The sequence below is a fragment of the Zosterops lateralis genome (assembly GCF_965231275.1).
Source record: "Zosterops lateralis genome assembly, chromosome: 6".
In the NCBI taxonomy this organism is placed as follows: Eukaryota; Metazoa; Chordata; class Aves; order Passeriformes; family Zosteropidae; genus Zosterops; species Zosterops lateralis.
This window is the reverse complement of record NC_139761.1, coordinates 7843425-7865300: the sequence shown is the minus strand read 5'-3', so window position 1 is coordinate 7865300 and position 21876 is coordinate 7843425. Positions and strand designations below refer to the sequence as shown.

Here is a 21876-nt window from a genome sequence, read left to right as displayed (position 1 = left end):
ATTTACCCCCCTGACTTTGCTGGGATTTAGGGCTTTCAACTCATCTCTGCAGGCACAGCAGGGAGAGAAGCAAACACAAGTATAGGAGGTAGAAGGAGTAAATGAATCTTAAAATCATCAGTCCCAAGGCAACCACTACGCCTACAAGCATAATTTCTTCTTCTTTGCTACCCTAGGTCATGACCCTCATCCAAGAGAGGAAGGAAAGAAACTGTCCTTTCATCATTCATTTTGCTATGTCATTCAGGAAAACAACACTGACAACATCATAAAACCACAGTTTAAGTTGCCACTGGTACTTCAGCCAAAAGCTAATCACCACCATCAATTGTCTAATATTTCTCATTACCTCTTTAGTCATTCTAACAATCCACTGCAACTTATATGGGATCTGATTAAAATCTTTTCTGGCTGACAAAGAGCCAGTGGGAAAATAAAACTATCCCTCTTCTACCACAACACCAGGCCACTCCACATTTAAACAGATAATAAATCTGCATTCAAAAACTATGCAGCTGATGAACACTGCTCTAATTTTAAAAAAACCCTAACTACTGACTGTGTCACCTGAAGCACAATTCTGATAAGAAAAACCCTGTCCGTAGACTGTTATATCATCAAAATTTGATTTAAAAAAAAGCCCAAACAACACAAAAAAAATCATCAAGCATAACTACCAAGTTACCTGGTTTTCCTAATGCACCTGATGAGAAATATCACAAATCACATGAGTATGATTTTAAAATAGTTAACAAATCTATTCATTTACATATATAAGTTACAAAGGACAAAATACTTCTGATGCAGCATTCAAGTTAATGCAGCAAATACAGCTCAGTGAACTGTACACCTTGCCTCACACACCAGGCTGCCCCCTGCCAACAAAGATCCAGCATTAACAAGCCTGACCAAGGTGAGTAGGCAGCACTTGGGACATCCTGAGACTCAATAAAGTTGGGAACAAAGCCAAGTGCAGCACTGCTGTGTCTCCATGGTGAAGTAAGAGCAGGAGAGGACATGTCCTATACAGCAAATCTCTCACAGGAACTCAAGGTTACCACTTCCTCGAAATATGTTCACAGAGAGGGTCCCAGGATTTTGAGCACATCTTCTCAGCAGTACTGAATCCTGTGAGCATGTTAAAACTATTTCTTGGTTGCTTCTGTTGGCTCCTTCAGTAGAACACCAAGACACTTTAAGCTCTAAGACTTCACTCTGAGCATGCAATGGCACAGCCCAGCATGTACAGAAGAGCCTAAATCTTAGACAAAGAATGAAGGTCAGAAGTTCACCCCACGGTGGGTCAGCAGGGCTGGTCTGAGAATGAAGATTTAACATTCACAACTACTACAGGCAATTACACACCTTCCCTTGCAAGAGCAAGGCACACTTTTCTCACTAAAATATATATATAACATAGCACTGCAGAAAGTTGTTTCCTCTCCCTTTCATTCTTTCCCTAAGGCACAACTGTTGGGTGTGGTTTCTCATCCCACTTAGTGCAGGACTGGAAGGCCTGACACGGCTCTCTCCTATGGGCTGCAGAAGAATCTACAGAGAGAGGGGAGGGAAAACACAATGCCAACTGGCATTCATCTAGGTTTTTTTTCAGAAATACTTCAAAAGCGAATATCCTGACAACTTTTCCGTTTAGTGAAATAGTTTCCCTGACAGTTTTTCAGCCCCTGGGTGTGATTAAATCTCGACTCTCCCACCGCCCAATATAATTCTTACACTTAAATCTTGACATTTATATGATTACTTTAACAAATTAATCTTTCTCTATGGAGTGTCCCATAATGCTCTAGGGAGGCTCCTATGTTCCCATGAGTCCTGTCAGATTTCTGCCAAGAGGTTTGAACTCCTAGACAGATCAAAGAGAAAATAATGAGATAAAAAGAAACAGGGTTCTCCAGACTGACAGGTCAACCACCTCTCCTTGACAGGAAATAAGGGTGGTTTACAGAAACAATCAGGAAGACATTAGTGCTTCAGATTTGGTGGAACTATCCTGTAAAAATACTATGGCAGTTATTTCTGTACTAATGATTAGTGATTGGTTTCACTGAATAGGAAGCCAATATTCACAGAATGATTTGGGCTGGAAGAGACCATCAAGATCACTAATTTCCAGACCCTCTTCCAAGGGCTGGGACACCTTCCACCAGGCCAGGTTGTTCAAAGCACCATCCAATATGTCCTTGAACATTTCCAGGCATGAGGCATCCACCCACAACTTCCCTGGACAACCTGTGCCAGTGCCTCACCACTCTGACAGCCAAGAGTTTCCTTCTAATAGCTAATCTAAATTTATCTTCTTAGCTAATCTAAATCTATCTCCTTTCAGTTAAAGGCCGTTCTCCCTTGTCCTATCACTACATGAAATAATCTCATGTTGTTTTTTAGTTTTTCTGAACAGTACAAATCAAATTATTTACAGATAAAATTTTAGGCTGCACAAACTGCAGTGCTATGGAAATGTCACTCTGAAGAGCAACACAGCTTTGCAAAGTAAGCCAGAAACTGCCTGTGTCCAGTATTTTCAAGTGTCAGAAATGTTAAAATGCTGAAAGCAGAGAGCTAAGTGCAGACACACATATGAAATTCTAAGGCAGATTTGCCAAAAGGTTTGATTTTTGAAAGCCAATTTTTCTTCTAATCCTGCTGCTTCAAAAGCTCAACAAGTTTAAGCGCCACAATGATAACAAAGGTAGGTCTTGAAGCCAAAATGAAACAAAACAAAGTCAACACTGATAGTTTATTTCAGATGTTCTGGATATATACAAGATACATAGAAGCATCATAGCCTCACTATTTTTTTAGTCACTATATGTTATAGACAACACATGAATTTACTGTTTTCCCCAATTTTTACCCCATCTTGACTTCCAGCTCAGTGCGTCACAATATATAATTTCTGGTTAAGAACCACTGAGCTGCTGCTACTCCAATCAGCTTACCTACCATTAAAAAAAAAAAAAAAAAAAAAGTTACTCAAATTGCTTTTGAATTTGCTCAAACTAGGACTGAATACAAACAATGTAAGGGACCTGGCCTCATCAATGAGAAAAGCTGAAATATCATTTTATCCAGCAAGGCTGGAATTTCACAAAGTTACAAAAATTCATGCCAAGGATCTTAAAATCTGGCCAGGCCCACTTATTGTCTAGAATCTTTTTATGCTGAAAACCAAAATGCTACATCTCTTTTAAGTTCACAAACAACCATTACAGTTAATTAAAACATCATCTAAAATTACAAACATCATTGAAATGAATTCTTAAAACAATAACACCAAGTGACCAATTCCTATGTAGTTGATTGGACAGTCAATACTCTTACTCCCTATTTAAATGATCTCATACATCATGAAAAACTTACAGATTTCACTCAAATAATGTCATCCTTTTTGATGAAACGTACCATTTCTAAGCATCATCATTTGCAGAAAATCCAGTAATTCCAGTCATCACATCTTAGGCTTTTGGGAGTCTATATGTCATAGAATCAGATCTGGAGTCAGGATCCTGCATAGATGTAGCTGATTCACTCCAGAAAGAACTTGTGAATTAAAATTGGAACTACAGCACTGAATATTTTTGAAATCTGAAGATGGATATTGTGCTTTATCAGCTTACTGAGGAATTATTTTACTCTATAAAAAGAATTGTCTGTATTTGCTTACTAAATGTGCACCTTGATCACACGCAGCATGAGATCAGAAAAAACACTTGGCTTAAAAAAATGAGGCTCATGGTTTCAGTGAAAATGCTGTTTTCAGTGCACACCTTTTTCCTTCACTTTTTTGCATGAGATCTACAACAGAACAGTAAAAAACACACTGTTTTCTGACTGGGAGGAATGTGGAGGGAATTGACAGTGGGGAGAGGAGAGGAAAATGAGAGGGCAGGTTCCAGAAGAAACATGCAATTAACTAGAGGATACACAAATGCACTTTGCACACACTGAACACAAAGAACAAATATTATGCACTGCAACACAAAAGAAAACAGCTATTTCAGAAATAGATAAGAATTTGAAGCACAAGTTAATTAAAAATACCAGTAAAGGGCATACTTAAAGACAGAGAGAAAATTAAAAAGCACAATAACGACCACCTACATATTTTTATGCTTTGGTACTTTTCCATCTACACATTATGAAAAAACCCGCAACATTCGTGGAAAAAAAAACATCTTGCAGACATATAGAGGGTCACAAAAGCTATGAAAGAGATACTTAACACAGGTTCCTGAGCAGATGACAAGCCATTAAACTTTCACCTTTAGGCAGTTATGATGATCTGATGTCTCTTTTATGATATCAGCCATTTTTTTAATTAAATCTACAATGTGTTTAACAAGCAATTCTTCCATCAATCTTTGATGTGTTTTACTTATAAAGCAATGACAGTTTTCAGTTCAGGCTCCTTAAAGTTCCAGAGAAACCATTTTCCACTCACTTGCTTTGAAAGCCATTAAAACAACTTGATGAAGAACAGCAGCAGGGGGCTAACAGAAGCCAAGGCTTAGGAACAATCTTTAGATTTTTCTCCTAAGACTTTCTCACAGACCCTCCTCACAAAGATCCTCAGGGCTTTTCATCCTGTCCTTTCTCCCCACCCCCTCCCAAAAATCAGTTCAAAGTGACAGATGCAATGAGCTCCAGATTCCGCTCTTTCCTTAATTTCACTTTTACCTCTCAATTTTGCTAGACTCAACTGAAATCTGATTCCCACAGAGGCAGCCCTCTTATCATCTTCCCAATGGGAAAAAAGTAATACACAGAAAGATTCAAGTAACTTGTGAACACCTTCTAATCTGTCATCCATGCTAATAGAGGGCACTACTAGTGAGACATGTACCTGTTACTTAAATACCATATACTACTGGCATTCAGCAAATTGAAATAATTGGTGATTAATTGACTAGTGGTTTATATATAGTTACTACAGTATTTCTGAAACTTGCATGACAGTGACCCTGTAACATTTTCAATACTGGGACATAAAGTAAAGAACTATGCAAGCCAATTGTAAATGATCTTTAAAATGGGAATTGCCTATAACAAATGGTAAATTCTTTGGTTATAGTTTGATGAAAATGCAGAAATCACAGTTTTATGGAAAACACACCTATTAGGACAGTACTTATGCAAATTAAAATCAGTAGAGCCGACTTTTTTCAGTCTCTGTTTTGCTCTGCTCGCCATAATTTCATTTTCCTTAATTATGGCTGACTGAAGGACAAATTTCATTGATTGCTAATTTTGTGGAACATCTGTAACCCCAAAGCTGTATTGACTCTTCAGCTGCTGTGTTCAAGTGATGTCACTGTGGTCAAGATACCAAACATGGAATTTCTCAAACATGAACAGCCAATTCCATGAAGCAGAGCTACGGGACACATTAATCCTAGATTCTGTTTACAAGTCCTTGTTCTTTTACAAATGAGAGCGACAGTTCCAGTACACACGGCTAGGAGTAAAGGGGACTAAAGGAGGCCAGCCTCATGCCTCCTCAACTTGAGGACAGGGGCAGCACATATGAGGGATTTGAGGTCAGGAAGGACAGATGGTGGGCATTCCCATTACAGCTAAGTCACCTCTTGTCCTCACAACATTCAGCTTTATGTTTTCCAGTTGGTGACTCACACAGTTTGTGTTTCTACATTATTTTACCAACTCAAACTGTGAGAATACATTGTGGAATAAATTTCTACATGTTTTGTGGACAAATCTTATTGGTACTTTCTCAGAACATTAACAACGATGCTTTCTGCTTGTCCTGTCTTTAGCTAAAGCAATACATCATTAAAATGTTAGTGTGAGATTTTTTTTTTATGAGTTTTTCTCTAAAAAAATTTGGAAAAAAAAAACTCATAAGAAATTCTAAGTCAAAAAACTGACATACAGCCCCATATAAGCAAACATGCAGAAAGTTTCTGTTGGCTTTCTGACATAACTATATCATAAATATTGGAAAAGGATCCATAAAGAATATAAACTGAGGAAATCCAAGAAGCAAAGAAACAATACCCTAAGGAACAGGAAGAGTTATGTATGATTTTCTACAAGCATTCAATTACTTTACAGAATTGAAAAAATGTTAAGGCTGGAAGGACCTCACAAGATCACTCAGTACAAGTCTCTTAACAGTGGCAGGATCAAACATATGTTATGTGAGTGCTATGTAATACATGCCAGATACAGAATATGCTTCTAAGCATTATCCAGTCAGAGCCTCAATTCCAGGCTGTTCCATCATTCAAACTATTCCACCATTTGTGCAGTCTTATGACTAAAATAAACACTTTCAATCCTGTATTTGCAATAGCACTGTAAGACTGTTATGCTGGAAGTACATGACTTAGAGTTTATCATGAACGCTCCTGCAGAATAATAATTTAAATAAAATTAGCATTAGCATCACTTCTTTCTACATTAATTTACAAGAGGTGTAAACATTTCTTTTCCCATATTTTCTATTTTCAGAGAAAGAACATCCCTCACCTTCAGGAGTTTAGCCTCATTTCCCTATAATGTATTCATCACCACTCAGCACATCTGTCCCAGCAAATCCCATTTCCTGTTCTATTCATGAGGCTCAGCAACCTGGAGCTTTAGTGATTGCCGCCACACTTTTCCCATGGCCTTCTCACCTCTCACCCCCCCCACGCACCCCGCTCCCATTGTTTATCATCTGTTCTCCCCTGCTGCAAACTGCTGTCAGATGTTCACTTATCCCTAATCTTACTCACTGCCTTTGATATTCTTTCTAATCCAACAACCTGTCAACTGGGGCATCAGCCCATGTCCACACCAGCTGCTCTGTCACAGGCCGTAAGATTCCCTCTCTGCTCCAAGAGGTATTTAAAGGATTTTGACACAGCAACCTCAACGTGAAACAAATAATTAATGCTGTTTTGATCAGTGATCAGTGCTTTAGTGTGACATGAGCTGACCACTGAGAAAAACTGAGCTCGCTTTGTTTAAACTTCAGGAAACTTTAGTGTTACTGTATTAACAAGATTTGGATCAATGTCTGAAGGACAGTGCCAAAAAGCTAAGTTCTTTACTTTAGTTAAAAATGATGAAGAATAATTAATCTCAGTGCAAGTCAGAGGGGCAGATAACATTATATGCCTGCTGTGTAAAACATGTTCATTTATGCAGTATCAACTTTTAGAGTTTTCAAAGCATGGGAGCTGACCTTTTATGAGTTACAGCTGAAAATACAAATGTATTTTAAATATGGCAGCAGTTGAGATAAAATTATTTAAAATACACTTATTTTCAGGAATAGAGTAGGATAGTTTCATCCTCTATAGAACATCAAACTCTGACATTTTAAAGAATACTGCCATTTACAGAAAATGTCTAATTTCCATGATATTCAGATCTGCTATAAACACTTAAAATTTTACAGTGTTCATCTGCTTTAAAACATATCAAATACACATAATGTCATAGCTGAGATTGTGATTCAGATGACAGATTTTTTTGTATGAGAAAAAGTTTCTGCTATTTAAGTAAACATGTGAATTTTGATCCAAACTGAAAAACAAATACAGCATTTAGTTGTTGGAAGAACATGAGCACTATTTTATTTCTCAGATCTAACTGCAATTACTACAAAAGAGATGGTACCAAACAAGACAAAAAAGCCTACTTTATACCCTAGAGGAGCTGTATTTCACACACAACAATATACTAAAACTTCGGTGATGAATTTTATAACATGGTTCATTCACTTAGAACTAAACCACTTTTATTCTTAGGGCTTGTCTATACCAGGACATCAAGAAAATGAATCTGAAATAAATACCTTGATGAACTTGAATTCTGCTACTTAAACTCCATTAAACCCCTGTGTGGACACAGTCATCCAGTTTAGTTTACTGCTCCCTTAGGGCACGCACTGGAAAGTTAACATGGATTAAGGTAGGGTATGAATTCAAAGTGCAATCGTACTTTGAAAATGGTTTAACGTAAACAGAACCAGACTCTTTGTTGTAGAATGAGACTTGGAGTTAATCAGGAAAGTCCTGTGCAGACAAGTCCTTGCAGATGAGGCTACTGGAATGGTATTGCCAGAGCTGATGGTTTTCAACTTCTTCATCGGCAGACCTGGAAACATCTTCCAGGGAAGCTGCAGGCCTTGGTAGCACATTAAGCTTGCTGATAATTGATCTGCTTTTCTTATTTGCCTCACATGGATGACCCAGGAGTGTTCCAATGGCCCTCAGTGAGCTGCATATCAGAACCTGTGAAGGATGGTTTAAGCTCACCACAACTTATGTACCTCCTCCTACACTCAGCCGTAACTTCACTGTTACTGTGCAGTAACCCAAGTACTCTGATGGCATTAAATGAGATTTTACTGATCGTTTATGTAAGTGCAGACACATTTCAGCTACAAAAGGTGCTCAACAAAGCCTTATTCTTTCCACTACGTGACATTTGCTGTCTGTGTTAAATTGTAGTATGACTGACCTAAAAATACGAAGTTTTGTCACTGTCAACTACTTCTCGTGCATTTACTTCAAAGCTTACATTCACTTGTCAAAGCATGCTGGATAAAGAAATTAAGACTAACACAACATAATTTCACTGAAACAAAAAGAAATATTAGTGTTCTTTTCAACTACTGCTCTTATTAACTAACTAATGCTTCTCATTTCCCCCTTCAGTAATTTGTAAGTGTCTTATACAAAAATAACTTGTACAAATTTTCAGAGTTGAATTCAAAGCATATGGCAGAGCCAGAAGCAGATATGCCTAGATTACTTAGTTCCTTTTCTTAAATCTGTGTTCTAATTGCAGAGAACACCATTTCTCTCAAAGGAAATTATGTTAACTCCCTAATGCTGTCTCTGCAAAAACTTTCCTTTCTTTTCTTTCACCCATATGAAAGAATTATACTGCACCTCAATTGCATTCACTGTTAACACAACAGCAGTCAGATCAAAAATCAGTCTCATCCAGGATCTACCTCTGACAGAAGGCAAGAAGCCCAAGGAAGAATATATTGTTAAAACACTCTCAGACTCCTGCAATTTGCAGCTCAGGGACTCCCTGAGCTGGAAGCAGTATGTTTCCATTTAGGATTAATACTCAACACTGACATAACAGACTTGACAAGCTGAAGAAAATGAGACAAACTTCACAGGGAAAAAATGGCATCTCCTTTCACTGCACTACTGCTTTAAAAAAATGAACTGCAAATAAATGTGTTACTTGGTAACATATTTCCTACTACTGGAACCTTTTGAAGATTCAACAGAAGACTTACTTGTTTGAACAGGTAACTTAAAAATCTGTTTACTCCCTCAATAGCATAATTTTTAACTGTCAAAACAGAAAAGAATGTTTTATGTTTATAAAAAAGCAGACGGAAGTTCCAGAGAATATTTCAGGCAGCTGGGCACATTCATGTTTCTATTACCACATACAAAAATTCCTAAATGCAAAATAAGATTGTTAATATCATTGCTACACTGCCCTGCTTTGCTTTTTCATCTTCAAAGTTTTCATGGTATTAATGATACAGGCCTCACTTCTTTCTCCATGTATACACATATTTTAATCTTGATGACATCTCCAAGACAGTAAAAATCGTAAGACACAGTGGTCATGGTCACAAAAGAAAGCAGCAGCAAACTCGGATCAGAAGAAATTCTTTCTTCACTGATGAACTGCACCCTGCTCATGAAGCACATTTTCTACCCATTAAAAAGTTCATGAGGTGTAAAAATTGCTTTAGAATGACTGCAAAACTCAAAGATATAATAGTTTAGTTCCCTTAACAGTGAATGAAAAACATCATGCATTAAAATGAACTTGAAGGGAGCATTTTTCATGTTTAACTTTAAAAGAAATTATTCTAAGTATTAAATCAATAGAGGAAATGTGATGCTAAGGCATTGACCTACTCTGAAGTGTGGAAGGAATGTGAAGTTCAGAAAAGAGCAAATAGTTCCAATTTACCACTACTGGCTGCATGATTCAGTTGATATGCACGGAGTTTTTGGGGTTTATCCCACAGGCATCATTGAAACAGATGCCCATTAACCATTCCACAGACTCAAAACACAAACTCACTCACATACAAACACACCGGGAAAATTACTGACAGTTAGTTCTAGTCTGGTGGCAAACTTCTAAAAGTTCCTGGGCAGAACGCACATATATGTTTATACAATGCAAGGAAACAGTGGCAAGAGCTGCCCTGCCAGAACAACTTTCAAAAACAAAGGTATAGGAGTCTGGGCAAGACCCACAAAGGCTTTGATATGTGAGCTCTGGACAAAAGTTTCTGTAACAGCTCAAGGTATTATTCTCCCAGCGAGATGCTTTCCCCCCAGCTGATGGATGCTCTGCCTCCCCCTTTGAAGGGTGCTGTCCCTAGCACAGAGGTCACAAAAAAAAAGAATATGCAAAGGCAATTCACTTAGTTCTGTGCAAAGCTCAGTGATTTGGCTTAAAGGACTGATGGCAGTGGGTTTGAATTGGAACAACAGAGCAAGAGCTGGAGCAAAGCCACCTTCTGCTGATTCCCAGGGGATAAGAACCATTAGCAGAGGGAAAAACCTTCATGCAGTAATTTCCTAAATTTCTACAGCAAGATCCACCATAGCTCTGTCAAAACCCTGTGTAAGGGTCCAAATCCAACATGCAGAACCTCTGAAATCCCTCCCTGCTCAGGTGCTGATTAAGAAGACTTTGTTGCATTCAAATCCCATTTGGATACTTTATGATGCTCAAAATCTTAAGGACTCTCCTTAACTGTTGCTACTCAGAGTCCACTTTCATGACATGGAGTCTCAGCAGAGTTCTTAAACTATGGGGTTTTATATATATATATATATATATTTTTTTTTTTTTTTTTTGTCTAATATATAGGCTAGTGCCTGGCTAGCATACACAAAAGAGAGCTGAAGATTTACACACAAATGTGTTTCCCAGCAGTGAGCACACTCTCCTGTGATGTGGGAAGCAATATTAATTGAAGTGAGATCTTGCAGCCTGACTCTACCACATCCCAGGGAAATGCCCTAGCCCTTGGGCATTGAGTTAATCTCTCATTAGCCATCCCCCTGGTCTCTTGAATAAATTATTTATGAAAAGCAGAAAAACTTCAATAGGAAAAAGTGAAAAGCGATTTACCATGGAGTTCCTGGTAAAGAAGCCAATTCTTCAGGAGGTGATGTATGTTTAAAAAAAGCCAATTTAGATAACAAATCAATTTGCACTTTGAGGGCAAGTACACATTAAAGCTAGACAGATGCTATCCGCTATGTGAGAAAAATGAATTTTCTTCTCTTGGACCAAGCAGAACCAAAATGCATAGGAACATAGGGTTCCTACTGACAAAATGAAGAGAACATTCCTCAAACTAAGTGAGGTACCTTGTCCAGCTCTCAAACCCAGGCTACCTCACTTCAAACATGGTTGATTTGACTAAGGGCCCCACTTGGAACAGGACTGATAGCTGAGAATCCCAAATAGGAGCTCAGGTCCCTCTTGAAAATCTGTTAGACACCTATTTTGAAGAATATAATCAATTTTAATCTGTATTTACCCCTCCATATTGGCCCTCACCAAAATCTGACTGCAGCTTGCTGAATTCCACAACTCCTTGTCTGCACTTCCATTTCTACCTTTGCACTACACAAAGACAGAACTAATCATTTAAGTGAGTGACTGGTACAGCGATTTGTCCAGCAAAATCAGGCTATTCTCCATTCCTTGGATGCCCAATACAAAGCTGCAGGGTGTCTCAATCTGAAAGTTTTGAAACCTAGAAGTCTTTCAGAAGGGTATACACCTACTTTTATGCTCTACAGGAAAAAATCAGAACTCATTGCTTCCATATAAAATACAGATGAGCAGAAGGAGAGGATGATGAAACACTTTATGTGAAAAGCTCTCATGACCCTCCATGGGAAGAACAGAATCCACCATGGGCATAAATTGCTGTAACTTCAGGAACTGCCATGATTTCTTACAATCCTCACTTCAGTGAAAGAGCCAGAAAGTGACATTTTTCCCACGGTCTTTTGGAAGAGTGTTTCTATATGTAACCAAACACAGTCTGGAGGATGACTCAAGTTCTTACAGCACAGGGGAACTTGGGACTCAAGTACAAACCTACAAGGACACTGCTGCAGTTCTCTCTGACATGACAGTAATTGCCTAACTGGGTTCTATGTCCACACAGCTCTGTTGTTGTGTTTGTCCACAGCTCCCAGTCTCAGCATCTGTATGTCCAAGGAAAATACTCAGCTGGCCAAAACATTAATGCAATCCTTGGGCCTGCAACTGTAAATGTGTAAAATGCCTCTGAGAGCAGGCAGACAATGATCTGTGGCTCCACCCCTCATCAGGTGTGACCACAGCCTCCTTCAGATGTGTAAACTGTGTGGGTTTACAGAAGTATTTCCAGAATCACAGAATATTCTGAGCTGGAAGGGACCCATGAGGATCACTGATCCAGCTCTTCAGTGAATAGCCCATACAGGACTGAGCCTGTGGCCTTGGTGTTATTAGCACCATGCTCTGACCAACTGAGATAATTTACTCATCATTTTGTTTAGATTTCAGCCCCCAAACGGATCCTCTTCTGATGCCTTACAGATTTGGAGTGGTCTGTAATGCTGCTAGAACAACAGTGGTTTACAACTCAGTGAGGTGCAAGTTGAATGGATAAAATCAGACTAACAGGGTACACTGAAATGTGAATCACCTATCTAAATTTATCTTTAAAATAATAAAGTTTATGTTTATGTTAAAGATCTTGCTGTATTACATACAGTAGTAGGATTCAAATTATCTCCACACTAGTAGCATAATTTTGATATGGAATGTCTAGAAATTAATGCTGTTACTTAAGCATTCATGAATGCTTAGAAATAATCACAAAATCCTACACTGTATGTAAAAATTATTTCAATTTCCTATTTGTACAGAAAAGCGGTAGTTGTGAAAGAAAACAAATTAACAAAAAACCCTCTCACTTTCTGTATGTCCTTGGACAGAAGATATATGTTAAACATCAACGCCTATTTTAGGAATATACCTCTTTGAAAACAAATTTCAAATTCTCAGTCTTCAAGGCCCCAGTTAGCCTTCATTAATATTATATAAACACCAAAAATTGCATCAATTAATCTTCTCTGGACTACAATGAATTATAGGGGGTGTGCCATAGCTTCACAAAACATACCTATAAGACCACCCCAAGCCTTCCAATTACAGCATAATGCCACATATTGTATAATTTAAGCATCCAAACTAGTTGCAGTCTTCACAGTGCAACAAATGGCATTATTCAAGTTTTCCCCACTAGATTATTCTGTTATCCAGAAAGACTTCTTTATTAGATTTGGGTCAAGTTCAGCAAGCAAGTGCAGGGAATTCATGGAAGGGGGAAATTAATGTTACTGTAAAATACAGCAATTAGGAACTGGGAAGAAGAAAAGTTTCTTTTCTTTTTCCAGCAAGTGAATTAAAATAGTTGGACAAGGGAAGACCTACTCAGCATAAAAGCATTAAGATCAAGGGCTAGATTTTGGAAACAATTGTCAGTTTTAGAGGAGTGGTGAAATTTTCAAAAAATCTTAAGCAGAAAAGGCACCTAACTCTCTTGGATTTTAGACACTTGACTGTTTAATGGACTTTTCAACAGACTTAAATGCTTTTGAAACAATTAGTCAAATGAGAGAAAATATTTAGTGTTTCCTCTCATTAGTAAGTCAAGTTTTAGAATGCAAAATGTGTTTCAAGAAATGTAGGGCCTGTTTCTCAGGTCAGGTACAGAGAGTTGTGCTCACATTGAGCTCACACTCTCAGCAGGCTGGACCCAAGCCAGCCTCTGTACAGATGCCATAGAAACTACATTTTAAAGTTCATTTCAAGACAGTGCTGCAGCCAAGAGAAACAATCTCTGCCCTCACCAGGCCCCGAACTACCACATTACCACCTCCCCTCTGCCAGCATAATGAACTGAATCACTGATCTTGTTTAGCTTAAAATCGACTTCTTTTTCTGGCCAGATTAGGTTTGACCCTGGTCCAGCTCACTCAGTTGCTGCACAGAGACTTGTGCAAGGAGAGGAAATAGCAAAATGGGCAAGTCTATTTCACTTAGTGGCAAGGCTGGTGTCTGTCAATTCACAGCACATGATAAAACATATCCTTATTTCTTCTTTAGAATGCCCATCACATCTAAGGCACATCTCTTCAATTAAATGTAATTTTGCAATAGTGTTTCAAACATTTTAATTAAATCCCCTTTTTCATGTAAATAGAGGATGACTCAGAAATGAAAATGAAATTAAGTAGAAAGACCCATAACTTGTAAACTAAGCCAGCAAAAATTCAGAATGTGAAAGAATGTTTTTCAGGTTTACCTAAAAAGATATAATTCAGTGTAGAGCTCTCAGATTTCCTGAATCAAAATGGTTTATTTATCCCAACCAATGAGAACTTTCTTGAGGAAAATCATGTATAAAATGTATTCTTTTTAATGTTAAAAATCAGCCCATCTGCTTTGATGAAACCTACTTGAACCCTTACTATTCATTTTCTGTACTTTATCTCACTGTTGGACTCAATACATTCGTGCTCTGCCTTTCCAATTGATGTATTTAAGAGCAAAGCAAAGGAGGAATGAGAGATGTGTTTTCCATCATCCATTTCTAGGGCTGTCCAAACTCTCCTTCCCCTTTTTTCCTTCCACTTCTACACTCTGCCTGGATAAAACCTCACCCTGGACCAACCAACAACCAGGCCCAAGGAAAGCATCCAAGGAACATGCAATACTTTGCACCATGACAAGTGACTTTCCTTTCAAATCTCATATTCTTGCCATTGTTGGAGGTACCAGTTCTCAGTGATCCTGTGAAAGGTGACTCATGTTGATATAGACATGGTAAGGGACAGGAATTTTTTCCCTGCTTCCCACCTGCAGGCATCGAGGCTATTCACAGAATCACAGAATAGTCAGGGTGGGAAGGGACCTCTGGAGATCAGCCAGTCCAAACCCCCTCATGGCAGAGTCACCTGGAGCAGGGAACACAGAAATGAGTCCGGGTGGGTTTGGAATGTCTCCAGAGAGGGAAACTCTGTGACCTCCCATTGGGCAGCCTGCTCCTCAATGTAAAGTTCTTCCTTATGCTGAAGTGAAACTTCTGTTTTACTTATGGCCACTGCTCCTCATCCTGTCACTGGGCATCCCTGAAGAGAGTGTGGCACCATCCTCTTGGCACCCACATTTGAGACATTTATATACATTAATGAGATCTCCTCTCAGTCTCCTCTTCCCTAGACTGAACAGGCCAGTCCCGCAGTCTGTCCTCAGCAGAGAGATGCCCCACACCCGTATAAACACTCGTGGATGAAACTGATGGCCTGGCTGAGGTCTGGACAGCAAAGGGTTCTCATGATGTGAACAACCCACACCAAAGCAAGGCCCAAACCGAGGGGTGAACCCGAACACCAGCACGGGGTGGAAGTGACAGTGACAGCCCCAGCCCCGCGTGGGCGGCGGGCACAGGGAACACCCAAGGGGACAGAACACCCACGGGGACACAGGAAGCGGTGGCACCGCACGGCAGCGACCCCGCGGTCTGTCGGGCCACCGGCGCTGCCCCGATCCAGCCCCACCTCAGGGCGGGCTGAGGGGGCGCCGTCTGCATGAGGTGACACCGCTCCATGAGCTGACACCGCTCCGTGAGGTGACACCGCTCCATGAGGTGACACCGGCTGCAAGCGGCGGCCCCGGCGCTGCTCCAAGATGGCGCAGGCGGGGCTGAGGGGCCCCGCACGGACCGGGCACGGCGGGCGGGCGGGCCGGCGGCGCCACTCACCTGCCGGTAAGAGAGGCGGAAAGGCCGCAGGTAGAGGGAGGAGGTGCAGGGCTGGACCGCCAGCTCCTCGATGGCCTCCATGTCTGCCGGGGGGGGCAGCGGCCGCGGCAGGAGGAGGAGGAGAAGGAGGAGGAGGAGGAAGGGGCGAGGCGCGCAGCCGCCGGGCCGGGCCGGGAGCGGCCCCGGAGTTGACGGGACGCGGCTGCGGCGCCCTCGGAGAGAGCCGGAATCACGGAGTGCTGCCTTTCACCCCCGAAACCGGGGTACAGCAGCCTCGCCGCCTTTATTCACAGAATCACCATGGTTGGGAGAGCCCTTTAGGATCATCCGGTTCAAGCGTCCACCTCAGGCTGCTGCTCTAACCTTTAAACCACTAAACCACATTGCCCAGTGCGAGGTCCAGATACCACTTGGACTGGTGACTCCGCCATCTCCCTGGGCAGCCTGTTCCCATGTCTGACCGTTATAACAGTGAAAAAAATGGTTCCACTATCTATTCTGAATCTCCCTTCTCTTACTTTAAGGCCATTTATTCTTTTCCTCTCACTGCAGGCACGGAAGAAGAGACCGGCCCTCACCCACCTCGCCACAACCTCCCGTCACGGAGTAGAATTATTCTCCAGAAACATCTATTTGCGATCTCCTGTTTTCTCAGGAGCTTGGCGGATGTTCTCAGAGGATGTTTCTCAGTTATTCCAACACTTCACACCAAAATTCATGAGGTATGCCGGCACTGAACTGAAACTGAAAGCCACCCCTCCCCTCTAAAGCCTTGATGCAATCTACCTGCTCCCAGATTATCCCATCCCTGGACATCATCAGGCTTTGCAGGATGAGCACCTTGCTGTGAAAAGCACAGTCCCTTTTGCCTGCTGCATGTGTGGTGCTTTCATGCTAAATGGAGATCATAGGAGTGGTGTGGAAAATGCAGGTACAAATACAGATTCATGGATATAATCTATAATCCATGGCTGGATGCATCTCCAACTTTCCTTTTCACGGTCAGTTTCCAGTACTGGCCATGCACCCAGCCCATGGCAAAAGAATAAATGCAGCTCAGTTAGATTCCCCTGGCTGTTTTCATGTTATAAAATAGTTATCCCCTCTCCTTTTATGTCGTCATTTTTTAAGCACAACACTATTAGATTCAGCAATTTCCTGGTTTTCATAGAAGTTGGATCATTATGGAACATTAGGTTACATTACTCTGGGTGCTTTAATACGCCTAATAATTATTTTCTAGGTTCATGAGCAGCAGAGCTCACAATTTGTGGTGGTGGTGGTTCTCTCTCTGATTTGTGAGCATTTTCCATGCAGATGTGCCTGTGTACAGCAATTTAAGGTGCTATATAAATAAAAATATTTTGTCAATGTATTGGCCACACTGAGAAAAATCCGAAGTTTCTTGTATCTTTTTTCTTTTTTTTGTCTTCCTCTGTACTTCCACTGCATCACTAAGAAAGTTTATTGTCTTGTCCTGTGCTAGTAAGAATTTCAACAGTCTAGCTAAAAGGAACAGATCCAGCAATTACAAAACTCACTAAGAAGTAAATGAGGCAGCACTTACATTGCAGAATGCTTACCCTCAGTTCTGATAACGCAAGTGGCACAAAAAAATGCTTGGGGCTGAAAAGTGTGGTTTTAAAAGTATGTTTGCAAAGCTATCATAAAAAATAGGCAAGGAAATGTATTTTATTAGCTGACTTCGAAAATATTTGTGTAACTCCGTTTGCATCACTGTATATGTCTACATATTTCTGTTTTTTTCAGAATGATCTCAAGGTCATTCAGAGCTCCTGGGAACTTAAGCTATATTTTTCTAGTAAGTTATTTCAGTCTTCCAAGTCCAATTTAAGTATAAACACAGTTTCCATGCACAGCAGGTTTACAGTATCTCTGTTTGCTTATGTTAAAAGTTACCGGCTACCCAGGTCGGTTCAGCCAGTCAGATTGCCCTCTTCAATAAACATTCTGACACCACTTTCAGGTTCTGAGTGTGTGTGTGTTTTGAGGAAGGTGTCACACTGTGTGATGGATTGCTTGTTCCATTCCTAGGCTTAGGTGGGAAGCTTTTGGGGTTGTGATGTGTCACAGACCTGATCTCGTTAATGTACCTGGGACAGTTGAGCACAGTGTCACAGGAAAATGCATTTTGGGATGCTCTGCTGTTGTAATTGCAATGGAAAGCTGTCAATTCTTTGTTGGAAAATCTTCTTTGTGAGTATGCCAGCTGAAATGAGGATTTAACAGGCTGAGATTGAGGGGCTGCCTTAGTGTTCCTGTTTTACAGGTGAAATCTGAGCAAGAAAATCAATAGGAAAAATATGTTCTGCATAGTGGGACTATCATTCAGCACCTGGACCTGAATTTCATTACAGTTCTTTATTAAGGCTTAGTTTTCCTCTGCAGCAAGTGGCTTTACATTTGCTAGTCCAGGAACAATCCCAAGAAGGAAATTTCTCTCAGCTACCATTTATTCAAAGGAACAATAACAAAGGGGAACAACTTACTTTTGTGTGGGTGAGACACACTCCTGTTTTCCTATTCCCTTTCACTGCTTTTGTGGCTGACTGGCACAGTGACACCAGTCTGGCTCTAAGTGCACTGAATTCACAGCAAGGGTTAGGATTAGGAGATGACACAATGCAGAGATGCTGCTCAGCCCCTCAGCTCAGGGGGCAGGAGAGCTCTGTTCCCACCTGGGTTCCAAAGGACCTGGCGTGTTCGCTCTGTAAACTGCCCCAGCTACTCTGTTGTGTGTTCCTTGACATTTGCCTTGTTGTTCCTTGTTGTTTGCTCCTTACCACAGATATGTGTCCAGAAACTTGGGAAAACACACATCCATAATTCCGAAGTGTAAAAGAACTGTGTTCATGCCTATTACCTTCAATGAGATATTTCCAATACTTAAGTTTAAGCCCATGTTTGACTGCTTGCAGAATCTTTTGGGTTTGATTAACATTATTCCAGTATCATTTACATTTCTATGATCCTGTCCCTAGTTCATCAGTTCCCAAACTTCTTACATGCTGGATTACTCTTGGCTATCACAGTTTCTTTGTAGGGTGCTATCCAGGGTTATCATTGTGCTTCTAATTGAAATAGTTACCTCTGATGTCCTTCCACCAACCAAGTGTCTTATGCCAACGGATCTTCCTTGCCAAGTATGACTGTTAATTTGACTTCCAGAAAATCAAGAATGTGTCATAATGACAGGTTGCCTTTCACAACATTAAATATATTCCTTTATCTCTCTTAGCAGTGGCTTCTGGATTTTTTTCTTATTAAAAAAAAATAAAAAAAGACAAATACAAGGTTGTGAATGCTGTTATGAGAGGTTTGCTCATGAGTTCTTCAGTCTCCTGGAGCTGCTGGTCTCCTGCTGTAAAATAGTAAAATCTAGATGTTTGTCCCTAGGCTGTAATAGCACTGAGAATGTGTTTGTGTAGCAGTGTGATAAACAACTTAATGAAGAAAAGCAGAAAGTGTGAATAAAAATTTGTTGTTTTCCTGGAAAGGAGAGTACATCACCAGGCAGAGAGGGAAAAAAGAGATGAGTCTTGTCTGGAGTGAAGAGTCTTAAGGGAGGGTTCACTGGGATTTCTTACTAAAAAAATGAAATGTTAACATTAGTTTTAAAAAGAAATTCTTTCTGCAGAGTAAAGTTCTTTGTTTAGCAGACTTCTCTTTCCTTCAAAGCAGTGTTTGCTCTTTTTTACTTCGTGAGTAGCTTTTATTACCAGCAAAGTACCCAAACATTATTTTTTTTTTGGTTGCCCTTTTAAAAAATCCCCTTGAGCTTGGAGTTTCTGCCGGCACAGTCCTTCCCTTCCCCTCGCAGCCCGGCGGTCCTTGGGCATGCACTCTGCAGAGGGTCAGGTTGCATCCTCATTAGCAGTTTGTTTTATTGCTGTTTGCTTTGGGACACAACCGGGAATGTTTCCGTTGCGAGCCCGGTGCTGCTGCCGCTCTGCTCGCCATGGCTCTGGAGCCAAGCACACCCTCTCACCTCAGCCCGGGCTTACACTGAGTGGACACCCAGGAAAGTCCTTTGCAGTACTTCCTTTTTCTCACTGGAGCTTAGCAAGGTGCCTGAGCTGTTGGGTTCACTCATGCAGAGTTAGGCAGCACATTTTCCATAGTGATTTTTGTGTGTGTACGTGTCTGTGTATACTTTTAATCTCTGTCAATCCCTGCCGGGCTCACTTTGTTCTTTGACATCCCATGGCTCATGAACAAAAAGTTATCAGTCTTGAGCCTTTCATCTCCAGAAGACTCCTTAATATATTGCAGAGTATCATTACTTTTGATACTTGTGAGTAGTTACTAAGATACTACAAGTATGAAAGCCTCAACAACTAGAGGCATGCTGACTTGCAGTTCTCAAATTTCATTTTTAAAAAGATATTTCTAACCCTCATGATTGCAGGGAAAAAAGATGGGAAATGTAAATGGTGAAAATGTAAATGATGGCAAACTCAATGGTTCATGAGCTGTTAAGCCGAGGTGATGCCACAGGTTTGGTAGAAAGGCTTTGGTGTTTTGGTGACAGATAACCTGAATCCCCAGCTCTGGGCAGAAGAATGCCAGCAGAGGCTGCTGAAGCCAGGAGGCACTGGAGCCAGCTGTGTGCCCACCTCAGCCCCAGCCAGCTGGGATGCCATCAAAGTTGTTGTCTTCTGCCTTGGAACTGCTTCCAGAACTTTCTCCTCCGCCTCAGCTCCCTGGACCACATGCAGTTTTTTGTTAAGGTCACATAGGGGTATTAGGGGAGTTGAACACCTTTGCTGTACAGGCTTAGTGAGAAAGATGGATGAAAGTGTCCCAAATTAAGTCTATTTTGTAAACTCATGTTGGGAATCCTTATGGTTGACAGCATGAAATCGTATCCTCTTCATGTGGGCCATCCTTGCATCGCCACAGAGACGTTAGTTTTGAGTGCCTTTCTGGGGATCAGATGCATGTTCTTTCTGTAATGAAGTGGCTGTTGTGAAGTTTGCCTTCTAAAGCTTACCCCTTAGGCTCCTGGGGAAAAGCAAGCCTGAAGCTGCCAATATCTAACTTTTAATTATTTTTCAGTTCTGGGGCATAACCACCCTAGTTTACATTCATGAAAGTCAGGAATTGTGCTTATGTAATTCTTCTGGCATTGTAAATAGAGCCCTAGAGAAATTTGTTTTGATTTTAGTAGTAACTTTTCTGAGAGATTACTTTTTTTTTTAATAAATTATTTACATTTCAATTACAAAATATAAAATTAGAGCTCCACACTACAGTACACAACATTATGTTCTAACAATTTTATTCACCATCAATTGGTTCAGGGTTGCTTTAATCCATGAATAGCCTCAGCCTGAAGAACTTGGAGCAATTATTCCTGTATTTGGTTTGTAAGGACTGAAGCATGATCAAGACAGGCATGGTGTGTGGTATTGCTGATGTGCACCACAGCGAGTTAGAGGAATATGTCAGTTTGTTTCCCTTAGATATTTTGATTAGCTCAGCCTTGTTTAAAAAAAAAAAAAAAAAAAAAAAAGTATACCTCTTTTAATGAGAACAACCGTCTCAGCGTTTACTTTGCAAAGTCAAGAATTGTCTCATGGCTGTAGTAAGAAACTCACCTGTGTCTAGTTAAAATAGCGTGATTTCCCAGAAGAGCTGAAATTTATCCATCTGCCTTGTGAAATGAAGATCTGATAAATAGTTCCTTTTTTTCTGCCTATCATCAGTAAAAGCCTTGAACTAAATATGGTAAGAAAAAAAAATTAAACATATTCAGTATAAATATAGATACAGATATCATGACATGTAAAATTGGTCTCTAAAAATAGTGAAGGAAAAAAGCTCTGCAACATAAATGTGTAACTAATATGTCAAATAGTTCTTAAGTTATTCACAATATAATATGACAAGTTGCAATATGGTATAAAGTAGAGGAGGGGAGGTGAGAACATGGGAAGTAAATTCTCATTTTTAGCTTTTCAGCTGGGGGAAGAACAAACACACTG

At 40.3% G+C, this 21876-nt stretch overlaps 1 protein-coding gene across 1 annotated transcript in view; it reads right to left on the bottom strand.

The window, feature by feature from the left end:
* Window positions 1–16018, bottom strand: part of NUDT14 (nudix hydrolase 14) — a 59032-nt gene extending 43014 nt beyond the window's left edge. The window contains exon 1 of the mRNA XM_083863725.1: window positions 15869–16018. Within this exon, the coding sequence (XP_083719851.1) occupies window positions 15869–15949 (81 nt within the window). The 5' untranslated portion in view covers window positions 15950–16018. The remainder of the gene's footprint in view (window positions 1–15868) is intronic.
* Between the last annotated feature and the right edge of the window lie 5858 nt (window positions 16019–21876).